Below are 12560 nucleotides of genomic sequence, written 5' to 3'. Positions count from 1 at the left end.
GTTGAAAACTTGACAAAAACTATGCAATGTACTACACATACTTCTCCATTTAACATACACTGTAAATAATAAATGTGATTGGAATATGTTCCATTTGTTTTGATTTTATTTTCATAATTAGTTGTTATTTCGTCACCAGCATAGCAACCCGTTAAACCCATGTTAGTTTTAAACATTTGTAATTCTTTTTTTCTGTCTTTTTAGCCTATTTTAATTGATAAAGGCATTCTGTAGATCGACAGGAAAATACATTTCCACCGATATGCGGATATTTTCTCTGTGATGTTCACGAGCTGATAAAAAGGTTGTAAAGAAACATGCTTGCCTACATTATTGATATATTTTCTCAGGTTTGTATAGTTTGGTGAAAAACAGCAATCGTACCACGGACCGATTTCATCTTCGTCTCGAACTTAAAAATGATCCCGAGCTGAAAAAAAGTCATTTTCGGCCCTAGGTACGAAATATACTCTTAAACTATCGTAGGATCGGTGAATACTAAACTCTATCTTGGAATTGCATACACTCGCTCCTATCTATAAGTTTACGTTGTTGCCATACAATAAATGTATAAATAAACACAAAAATTCACAAGTTTTGTTGTAAGTACCTATATCATGTATAAATAAAAACATACAATAGCATCATGTGTAGGTGTATTCTGTAAAACTTTAAACAAATATTAGTAAAATAGTTTTCAGGTAAACTATTGTTGAATGAATTAGTTTTAAGTTGTTAAATTAACCTCGACCCGTGCTATATGTTTAATGGAGTTTGTCCGGAAAAATACCATAGTAAAATTAAATCAAATTAATAAAATCAAAAGCAATTCATAACAAAAGAATAATAGATACAGAATGAACGTAATTTCTGAAAATCGACAGGGCCCACATATGCGAAGCCTGTGCGTGGGGACCAAGTTGACTCAATAATTGGCAATTTGTCATAGTCTTGTAACATAATTAACTAACACTACTATAATTATCAATACATTTTCAAAGGAGAAACAAACGTCCGATTATTTCTAGGCAGCCACAACAGATAACTTTAGAAAACTACGTTATAAGAATTAGAACAACTGAAAAATTAAATTGTTAACATGATTTGTTTAGCCTAACGAAGAAAATCATGAAAACCAAATTTAACTCCCATAAGAAAAACATGGGGAGCAATTTCGTTTACGTATAAGCCGAGTGAGATAATAGAAAAATATACGCCGATGCTTGATGGCAAATCTGTGCGTGCATACCTTTAATTTGAGACCTCAATAATAAAAATGGTCGGGTAGCAGAGCCAAACGAATAACTCATTTTCTTAAATTTATAAGATTATTTAATTATTTATTTATTTTAATTATTTATTTATTTTACTTGACTGTTAATACCAAAGCAAAAGCTTCAACTTCGTATGCGTCAGGATTACGAATAAACCTATAACAATCTTACACCAATTTACCAATAAGTTTAATAAACCAAAATTGCACATACTCCGGACAGATTTCTTATAAAGATATGCTATGACAATATGATCAAATCTCTATTTAATATCGTTTAGGTTGTGTATTGATTAGTCAGGACATTGATTGAATAAATAAATATTTAAACAGTATATATATATACTAAAACATAAATACAGCACAAAACAAACATATAAAACATAAATGTAAAACATAAAACATAAATGTACAATACATAAATAGCCTAATTGTTACAATAAATTAACAATGATCATTTGTTAAATTAATCAGTTCAATGTTATTTATATAATACGACCATAAAGATAGGCGAATGTCTCTCGTGTTTATTAGGACAATAACACAATATACCTTATTGTTGATTCAGGAACACGCCATGAACAGCTATTTCTGAGAAAGGTGAACGAAATACCTGTTGTAAAATGCAGCTAAAGACATCTGCTACAAGGTATTTGACTTATTGTTTAATATAAGCAAAACCATATACAGGGTGAATAAAAAGTCAAGACCCCCCCATTTAATATTTTTCCAAGTAAATATACAGAGATATCCTTTTGGGGGTCGTGCAATCTTAGCAGGAAGTTTCTTATGATTTTGAAATTTTTGAGTGTCCCCCCAAAAGGGGAGATTTGGGGGGTAACTCAAATATTTTAAATGTAAACCCCCTTCAAGTGACATCTCATTTTAAAGTGTTTACAAAAACTTAAAGAATGGTGAAAACTAGAGGTCGCTATCTCTTCTCTGACCAAAATGGTAGCCCGTCAAATGTTGTGGAAAATCGATGGTAAAATTGGTTCGTAATTGTAATGGCTACCATTTTGGATAGAGAAGAGATAGCGAACTCTGGTTTTCACCATTCTTTAAGTTTTTGTAAACACTTCAAAATGAGGTGTCACCAAATGGGGGTTAACGTTTAAAATTTTTGAGTGTCCTCCCAAAAGGGGGGATTGGGTGGGCAACTAAAAACTTTTTAATGTAAAACCCCATCAAGTGACACCTCATTTTGAAGTGTTTACAAAAACTTAAAGAATGGTGAAAACCAGAGTTCGCTATCTCTTCTCTATCCAAAATGGTAGCCATTACAATTACGAACGCGTACAGCGTACAGAATGTCCCGTTAATCCCCACATGTTACTCAGAATGGACTTCATTTGCAAATTCTTAGAGTTTCCTTTCACAACAATCCATTCCAGTTATTGGGCTGTTGGGTCAGCCCCCTATCGCGTAGTTGCGAGAAAGTGATTGACCTCCAATCAACCTAAATATTGTTTTGATTTTACGTAGTACTGTGGTAGTTGCTAAAAAAAAACTCTTTCACTCACAGTATTAAACATTTTCAAAAAAATGTTGATTATATCAAACTGTTATGAACAGTGTGATTTTTTTATTAATAGCATAAGCTTTTAGTTGAGTATTTTAAACTCCTTGAATGACAAAAGTTTTAATGTAAAACAGATCTATAATCTGATGTACGCTGCCCAACAAAGACGTTATTTATTTATTAGTTTTGAAATAATTCCTGGTAATACACATAGCTTAAAAATTAGTCGATTTCGAGAAACAGGTACACTACATTATAGTGCAAACAAAACGTAAATAACACTTAGATTTTCAATCCATTACTGATTTTATACTGATTTTAAGTCTAAATCTACACAGGCAACGTAACTTATGAAATACTCTTAGTTTATGAAGGCTTGGCATAAAAAGTCTTGTAAAGTGCCATTCTTGTGTGTTCTCTGGTTAGGAAACTAGCCTTAATATTTAGTTGTTTATGATATAAGCGGTCTGATTCATACCTACAGTGTATTCAGGTTTTGGACTGGCTAGGCCTATATACAAATATGCATGAGTGTTCGATGTCATCATGAGCGTTGGAATGTTTACCTAAAAAAAAGTCGTAGTAGAGGGTGATAGTGTAAATCATAGCTGTTCCCTGGTCCATCGGCCGGTGCCTCGAGGGATAATGACCGACGGACTAGGGATAGAGCTGATGACTCATCCGGTCATGTGAACATCGATATATTAACTAATACTATTTAATAGTAACTAGGTGAAACCCGTCGAAATCGACGGTTACTTTCAAGGATTACGTTAATTCACCTAACTGCGATAAATTGGATAAAATATAGGCTACATATTTTGAGCATTTAGCATTGTTTAAAGAATAATAAGTGTAAAAACAATATTGATATTAATTGCGTTAGTCACCAAATTCGGTTGATCATTCAATGAATAAAATATTCCCCTTACCGTACGTCATCGGAGTTATTATTAGTATGTTATCTGGTATCTCTCCTTTGGAAGAACCTTTAAATAGTATTAAAATCGTATTGGTGGATCTTTTGTAGTTAAACACTTCCGTGATTTCATCAGTGTAATTTGTGTTGTAATTTTATACTGAGCTAGGTATGTGTACACTGGCTATGTAGTCTGCAACTAAACCAAGATTAGTTTTACTAAGAACTAATAAGCGCGCGCAAAAAAAAGTCATATCTGGGTTATTTTTTTAAATGGTATTTCAATACTGAGCTTTAATTACGTTTGCGTAGAAGGTAATTAAGATGTTTTTTTGAGAAAAGTTAGTAGTTAAGTGTGAAATAAACTAATTTGTCAAAGTATATGCATCAACTACCATACTACGCCAGTTTACGTAATATCCATAAGAATAACATATACATTTTTAATTTGAACTTGTTGTAATATTCTCCGTGACTAATACCGTACAAAAACACTTTATTATACTCAATTACTTGTTTTTGTAAACTCTGAATTTATTTATTTAAGATAATTGTTTAAAGTTGTTGTTTAAGCTAGTTAAATGTTAGTTTTCTATAGAAAGGTAGAGTTTAAGTGGAAAAAACAATGATAGCAGATCTTGACAAGAAATAAGGAAAACCAAAGTGTAATATGGTTAAGGACTGACCAAGGGACACAAGTACGTTGTTGTCAAGAACAGGGGTTTCTCAATGAGCTGCAGACAAGCCAAATGTTCCTGGCTTTTGTAGCAAGTTGTTTATAATAAATTGTTGTAAGATTGTATGATTTTTAAAGAAATAAAATAAATCTCTTAAACCGGTGACAAGTTGAAGGGGAGATACAACTAGCCGCAGGTACAACTAGACGTAGGTACAAGTAGGCGTAGGTACAACTAGTCGTAGGTACAAGTAGTCGTAGGTACAAGTAGTCGTAGGTACAAGTAGTCGTAGGTACAAGTAGTCGTAGGTACAAGTAGACGCAGACGTATGAGGTACAAGTAGACGGTGACGTTCCCGACTAGTTGTACCTGTAGATTTTTAAGAGGTACAACTAGACGTAGAGACAACTAGACGTCCGCACCATCGTCAAGTTGTCTCTACAGCTTTGGACGGGGTACAACTAGACGCCTGTCACCAAAATGCAGCAGGTACAACTAGACGCCGGTACAAGTAGACATCGCCCCTTTCCAAGACTTCACAAGGGGAAGATTCGCGCGTGCGTCGGTTGAACCGAATAAATGCAAATGGCGGCAACAAAGAAGAGACGTTGCATGATTTATCTGTATAAAACACACAAAATATGTATCAAAAGACATAACCCATTCATTCAGACAACAAAAGATGTCCTTAGTATAAAATATTCCTGGAAGGAAGAGGCCATCAGTAATGCCCTTATATTAGCATTGGGGTGCTTTTCTGAGAGCTCTGAACACTGCTGGAAAGCCAGAAAAATAATGCTGATTATCATATTCCGCTTTCCTGATTCCCGACAATCTGGGCGGGGAGTGTTTTGAATATTTTACTTGTCCCGAAAACTGTAATCTACCACTGAAGTGCACGGGGTGTTTGACGGACGCACTTGTATAATATTGATACATCTATGGATTGTGACATATCCACAAAGTTCTAAGAACGATGTTTGTTAATGCGTTATGTATATACAGCAAATGATGAATTCTTGATTATATGGCAAAGAAAGAAACAAATGTCCTTTACAAGTGATTGACCAATAAAGCTTTGAGCACGTTTTTTTTATAAAATTTGAAATATTTATATAATTATACAAAACAAAAATTTATAGAACAATACTAAACAAAAAAAAACCAGAATGTAAACTTAAGAAAAAAGTACAAGTTTGGACTTAACATATCAAAGCCGTGAATTTGTCTGGAAAAATGCCAAACAAATGTAACGTTATCTTACTCTCCACCTTTTTACCAATCAGTTTTTGACTTATTTGCTTAGTGCTATAGTCTTTTATATTATATTGAATAACTATACTATTTTCCCAACACTTATGTGGGCCCTTAATAACTTATGATGACAACATGTTAAAACACTTGTTTTGCAATTTTATGAAATTCAATTTAGTTTAATAACACATCAATAAGCACGTTACGTTACTAACTTTCGAAGTATTTGACACAGTCTGCATCTCATGTTACTTTGAGATACAGTAAATCCTTTTTTTATCTAAGGATGATTTTTAATGAACATACCTTTATAACATTTTGAAAACTTGTATGCTTTTAAAATTTACAACAAATACTTTTGTGTGTTTCTAGTAGCAACAAAACGCCTACTTATTGTTCAAAATATTATTCATTTGTCTTATCAGTCAAAGTAGTAATCATTCGAATTGATTTGATTTCTGAACAAGGGAATTTCACTTATTTGGTGGTCATTTTAATAAGTTGATTTAATTTTTGAAGTCAATTGGGTATTTTTTTAAACCATTGCTGAATTCTAATATACACAAAACTGTAGTGGACCTATAGCCATATCCAGACGGTGAATTGTGGACGGCTTTTATTCCATAACCACGTTAAAATTCGATTATTGCACGTATCCAATCACCCCGATTGTGGCGATATTTCATTTTTGTCTCGCTTTGTCAATTCTGATACCGGCGCTGATGCGTCGTTCCGATTGTGAATTCGTTTTGTGTCCTGTTTTTCAATTGTGCTTCATCAAAGTCCATTTCACTTTGGATTTTATGAACTGTAAAAGTAGTTTTGTTCATCAAACTTTATTGGATCAATTAGTTTATTTCAAACTGCTAAAGTAGTCAAACCTTCTTCTCCGGGAAGATTGTTATAACTAAGAGCCCTAGAACGCAGAACATAAAACGAGTCCGTGGTTTCAGTTTGAGTGTATACTAGGTAGCTAGGGATTGCACAATTCAGTTCAGGAGAGACTGAACTTGGAAATATCCTTGGAATATATCAGACGGGAAAAATCCTTGGATTCCCAATCGGTTCGGATTATTGAGGGTTCACAATACAAAAATATAGATGTTTCCAATGTGTTACTACAACCGCAGAGTACCCAGCACGACACAGAGAATCAAGGTATTCTGTGCTACAATATAATTAATATAATAATCTGACTGCAACTGCACGCGATAAGATTTCTGCACGAATACATAGGCTTAGTCCAATGACAAGAAAACTTAACGGAAGTACAAGGTTTTGAAACTCACTGTTAACACGGGGTACAAATTACAACCACTCTCAAAACTTCTCTCACTGAAATAAGTAACAAGCAAAACAAACTCTACAGTTCCACCCTCAGTTGTTTTATTGCACTTTCCAACTGCAAATACTGAAACAGCAAAAGATAATCTTCATTATCAAGAAAAATCCGTTGTCTCACAATGTTATATATGTTTACAAACTCAACTTCACCAACGAGAAACAAAGATAACTCTCAACTCACAGCGATAAATACTTGTAAATAAGATAACACCGGTTGGGAATGCTTCGCTCACAAAATTTATCGCACTTTACAACTGCAATCCAAAAATAACCGTTCATTATCAAATGTGCAAATCCTCATCTCACAACTCTTCCAACACCAAGCAGAAACAAAGATAATTCTCAACTCGGAAACAGCGATAAATAAACAAGATAAGCTCGGTTGGAAACACTCGGATAAATCAACTAAAACTCCGCGATGTGATAAACGGTGCAAGTTGTAGTCATTAGTAAGGAGTTCTCAGGTGCGAAGATGTGGTTGTGCGCCTCCCGGGAACCTTGCTAATTAGTAATTACATTGCTACAACGGGGAGGGAATAGTCATTGAAGACGCGCACTAATGTATATTAGTCGGTGGATTCAAAGACAATAATTCAAGAGCGCCACCTGAACACAGTGGAGCTTATTAATTACATAAGAAGCAATCGCAGTAGATTGCCGCCACCTTGAGATCAATACGAGGCTTAGGAGCTTGCGGTGAATCGGCAACTTGGCGTAGTTCGGGTATCAAGTGATTCTTGAGTGAATATCAAGTAAGTTTGCAAAATTGAAATCCTGGAGCGAGCTTTTCCCCAACCTTTGAAGAATTCACTTAATTAGTTTGTGTAACAATCAAAACAGGTTTGATCTTTAGTCTTTTTTTATAGTTCGGAATAGGACCCAGCTGAAATAGATGGTCTTAATCAGTATAAAAACAGTACAAGGGATTTTAATAATTATTATCACAGTACACTAATTATTCACGCATATTTAGTATTAGTACGCTTGGCTGCGTTCCCCTCTTACTTGGTGATATCACAATAATATCGAACATTTCATGATCATTGTCATTACTTTGCAACATAAGTCTTTATGAAGTTAAGACTCATTGATGTTTTTGTACGATTTCTCTTGAGAAAGATTTGTGTCTCACTTGAAATCTCAGAAATCTTTAATCAAAGCTCATCTGGAAATTCTCAAGACTAAAGAATAAGTTCATCTTTCGTGTCCCCATCGTTATAAAAACTTGTATGATTGTTATTGCGATTGTTATTCTCTTCAATATGTTCTTAAACATCCGTGAAACAAAATATATTTCAAGAATCTTTTATTTTTTATTTCTAGTACAATGAACGCCTTTTCTCCTTGATTCATTTCATATATTTTTCTTCATTTTGGTATAGATCAATTCTCTAGACACCCTATATGGTCCTGACCATTGGACGATCCAAACTTCCTTTCTTTGTACAGTCGTCGAAAGAAAGATAACCCTAATGTTAGTTTTTTTGGTCAGACTAAAACCATGATGATGTATCATAATCCTTGATATTCGATTGCCTGTAAGAGGTCAACTAAAATTTAGCACTACAGTACTTGTTATTTAGTAGGATAGAAGGTCTCCTGTAATTGGTATTGATATCCTTCTTCGCCGGTTGTGTTTGTCAATACTCTACGCTGAGTTCACACTACGCCTGTCCTTGTTCCAGACTCTAGGGTCCGAGCCCGATGTATGCAGCAGTGGTGAGGACGCTGACATGGAAGATATGAACCTTCAAGTCTCCGACCGAGCTACACCAGTCAGCTGTGACAACGAGGACCGTGCATACTCACCCAAGTAGGAAAACTCAACTGAATTAACTACTTAACTTTAACATAACAAACTAGGTGCTATGGTTACGACCGCGTGGCAGACAGAAGCTTAATAAGTGCTAACGTTACTGCAGACAACCAATTACCTGGGGGGTGGGGGTAAAATTAAATTTTCCCCTTAATTTGTTATTGGATTGATTGGTGTCACACGAAACATGCTTTTACAATAAGAGTAGTGTCATCAATTTACATCAGCGCTTTCTGTTGGTGCTAAATTAAACAATGATCATATTTATTCTAAAACCGACTAGGTACAACTTTAGCGAGGGAATGGGATGTCTATTTCTATCCATAATAAACGACGAAAATTAATAGAAATTGAGATTACTAATCACCTTTTTTAACCTGTCAGTTAGAAATGTAGGGATTTAGTTGACCTTGTACAGTCTTCAGATATTCAAACCTTGCACCATAGTCTCACACAAGTTCATTTCGGGTGACGCTGAACGCTGGCTGGTGTCGACTCAATTTTGTTTCTATTATTTTAGGGTTAATTTCATGATTTTTTCTTTACTGTTTGGTTGTATATATAGCTAGAGGGCGAGTTATTGTTTATGATAAGACAATTTATTAATTTTTTTAACGAGTTTTAAAATTACTGATATAACAAGAAACGAAGTTTACATAAAACGAAAACACGACTTCACACTTCACAGTGCACCGCACAGAACTAACAATAAAATTGGCTTCAGCTGTTTCAAGGACGAGAAATCTACTAAGAGAGTATGTTTTATCTATGCTTGTACATTGTAGTTGCTGTTCTGTTATTCTGACCTGTACGTCTCCTGTTTCCAGCGCCGGTGACGTATCTCCCCGACCTCCAGCCGCTGGGTCTACCAGCGTCACTTCATCCCCCCCAGGAGGGGACCGACCCCCCACCACCCCCACAGCTACATTCACTCACCCTCTCTTTCCAGGGTTCACCACTGACGGGTAAGTCATACATTTGCTACTTTGTCATATGTTAGTACTTTGACTGGGTGTTGGTAATGGTATGAGATAACTGTATTCAAAATTCAACTGAGTAGGTACGTTACTTGACATGGCAGGAAAATGAGTTACTTTTAATTGAAAAGTTCTTGTTGTTTAAAGTTCAGAAATTACTATTATTTTGATCAAGTGCTTCATTCATATTTACTTCAAATACGGTTCTGGACAAAAGGAAGGCGAGTTATCACAAGTAAACAAGCTCACGTTTACCTTCCATTGTGGTGTTTTACGAAAGCAAAATTAAACTCCATACCAAAAATTATACAGTAAAATGAATTTGCGTTACAACTTTATAAATTACATCTACGAGGCGTCGCGTTTACAAAACTCGATTAAAACCGAAAGTGTAAAATATCCGTTTCGGCGACTCTACATTTACTCGATCGCGCTGAATTAAGGCAAATGTGATTAACAGCGAGACAGCCGGTAGGTAAAGGATATCGAACCGAAGATTTGCATGGAGGGGGGGGGGAGATGGACCCTTTCAGTGGCCAGGGACGAAACTCATCTGCATAACCGAGTTAGTCGCGTCTAAGCGAAATGATAAAATATGATAACTCCTCCGCCACTAAGTGTCTCTAATGAATTACCCCAATTAAGAACCTTCTATCACGGCATACATATTTAATAGACTCGTTACTCAGTTTCCTTTTGACGTTGAAAAATTCTTCCGCCGGCGGAACCTCTTCTGAGCGAATTATCATATTTTTCTACCGTCAAAGGAAAAGTACATAAAAGTTAAAAATATAAAAACTCGACGCGACGCTTTCCGAATGAAATCCAATTTATTCGGATACACCGGAGGAGAGATGAATAAAAAATGGCCGCGCCGGGGCGCGAATTCGTTTCCTTCTGATGTAATAACGAAGAAGTTGATAGAATTTTTAGAAAACTTTACGCTATACATTTTTCATAAAGGAAGAAAGTCGGTTTTCCGATATACTTTTCTCGGGAAGGTAACTGGGTTTGAGTTGCCAGTTCACAAAGGCAGTACTTGGCTGTGTAGTCTGGCATTTCGTATGCGCCGGGTAACGTCTTTTTCTCGAGTTTCATGAAATATGCAAGCGTATTCCGCGAGATGGGCCAATCCTGTTATGTAACTAGACGCAAACACATGGCAATCGCTTTACCCACTCTAATTGTCCTTTATACATACCCAGAGTCACGTCATTCTACATGTAACGTGCTCAACGCATTACTGCTGGTGTATTCTGTAGGCGACACATAATGTCGAAGTACTCACATAGGGGGGTTAAAATCTTATCAGTATTAGCAAGGTGGCGTTGGCTGTTGAATATCCATAAATAAAAGAAACTATTTTTAGAGTGGCCCTTAAATTAGTTCGATTTTTTTTTCGGCTACACAATTCATTATTTAAACATTCAACTAATAGTAACACCAAGGTTAGAAGCTTTACATCAAGAGTGCCATCCATTCAACAAATCACAATCTATACATTAATCCAGTCGAACAAATGCCTTTTGGATTTGTCTAGCACTCAAAGTTGTCTAGTTTGTTTTGCGTCAACATTAGAAACTTGTCTTGACAACGGTATATCGGGAGCTATAGCTTGTCGGAGGGAACCTAACTTCTCCATCTCTCACTTACATTGTTGAGGTGTGCGTCTATTCCGGCCGAGTGACATCAGTCCTGACTTGATAGAATCATTGCACCAATTGCCAACGTTAGCCTACGTTCGTTACAATCACGACCCGACTAATTCTAATCAGGACTAATGTTTTCCTGCCGTCTCGTAATCAATTACGACAATTGGATCCTATTTTTGAACGTCGGATCGGTCACGTGACCCCGTCACTGTCGTGATGTAGAATACAAAGAGGGAGAGGGAGAGAGAGAGAGGGAGAGAGAGAGAGGGGAAATGTAAGCGTAATTAGCCAAGGGGTGCAGTGATGTGACTGCGTGATGTTTGGTTGATTATCAAGTAAATAGGAATTTTAAAAATCATCTGCTTTTTTCAATTATTTAATCGAAATTGTGCTTAATTTCGTATCTTGTGTTATCTTCACGATTTTTTTTAAATGTCCAAGAGGGTAGGGGTGAGTTGCCGGCAGAAGGAATGTCCTTGTTTACGTGTCATCCTAACCTAACCTAAACTAACCTAACCTAACCTAACCCAACAAAACTACTCATTTATACAGCCAAAGAGGGCCGCCACTTGGCTTATAAGGAACGTATCGGGTTGCACCCTGGGGTAGTTGGCGCAATTGCAATTCAGGAATACCCGACTACCTGACTCAGGTCAGTTGGCGCAATACCCACCAGTACTTGATAAATAGGTTTTTCATCATCGATCCTGTCCAAAGAATCGTCCAATTTTATTCAGTAACAAAGCTATTTCACCCTTCTTATCTACCTTAAAATATGCATCCTACAATTTCAGTGTCGTGAAATACCTAAATACTAATTCATCATCATGGAACTATCGCTAAGCTACAATAAATCAGGAGTAGGCCCTAACTACATAACAAATTGCAAAACAATATGTCGTAAATTTATCATAATATCGGTCTGTTAAACCAAGTTAAAAATAAAACGCAGCCCACTCATAGAGATTTGCAGCCAGAATGTTTAATTCCCTTCATTACATGTAACCTGCTTGCACACCGGATTCAGCCCAGAGTAAGCCCCAGGAAAGGAACACAAAGTATGACGGTGGCTAAGCCCGCGGTTCCTGTCTGTGACACAACTCCCGTTCCCTAATCCTTACAAGTG

The 12560-nt window shown here is 36.0% G+C and overlaps 1 protein-coding gene across 1 annotated transcript in view; it reads left to right on the top strand.

Annotated features, from left to right (window-relative positions):
• Positions 1-12560, top strand: part of LOC128990187 (dorsal root ganglia homeobox protein) — a 71066-nt gene that overhangs the window by 42633 nt on the left and 15873 nt on the right. The window contains exons 6-7 of the mRNA XM_054412472.1: positions 8675-8802; positions 9633-9770. Coding sequence (XP_054268447.1) covers positions 8675-8802; positions 9633-9770 — 266 coding nt within the window. The remainder of the gene's footprint in view (positions 1-8674; positions 8803-9632; positions 9771-12560) is intronic.

Source organism: Macrosteles quadrilineatus, unplaced genomic scaffold, assembly GCF_028750875.1.
Source record: "Macrosteles quadrilineatus isolate MER2022 unplaced genomic scaffold, UCM_ALF_1.0 Scaffold_3__2_contigs__length_128488019, whole genome shotgun sequence".
Lineage (NCBI taxonomy): Eukaryota > Metazoa > Arthropoda > Insecta > Hemiptera > Cicadellidae > Macrosteles > Macrosteles quadrilineatus.
Note: the sequence above shows the minus strand (reverse complement) of the source record. Positions and strands in the feature narration are given on the sequence as shown.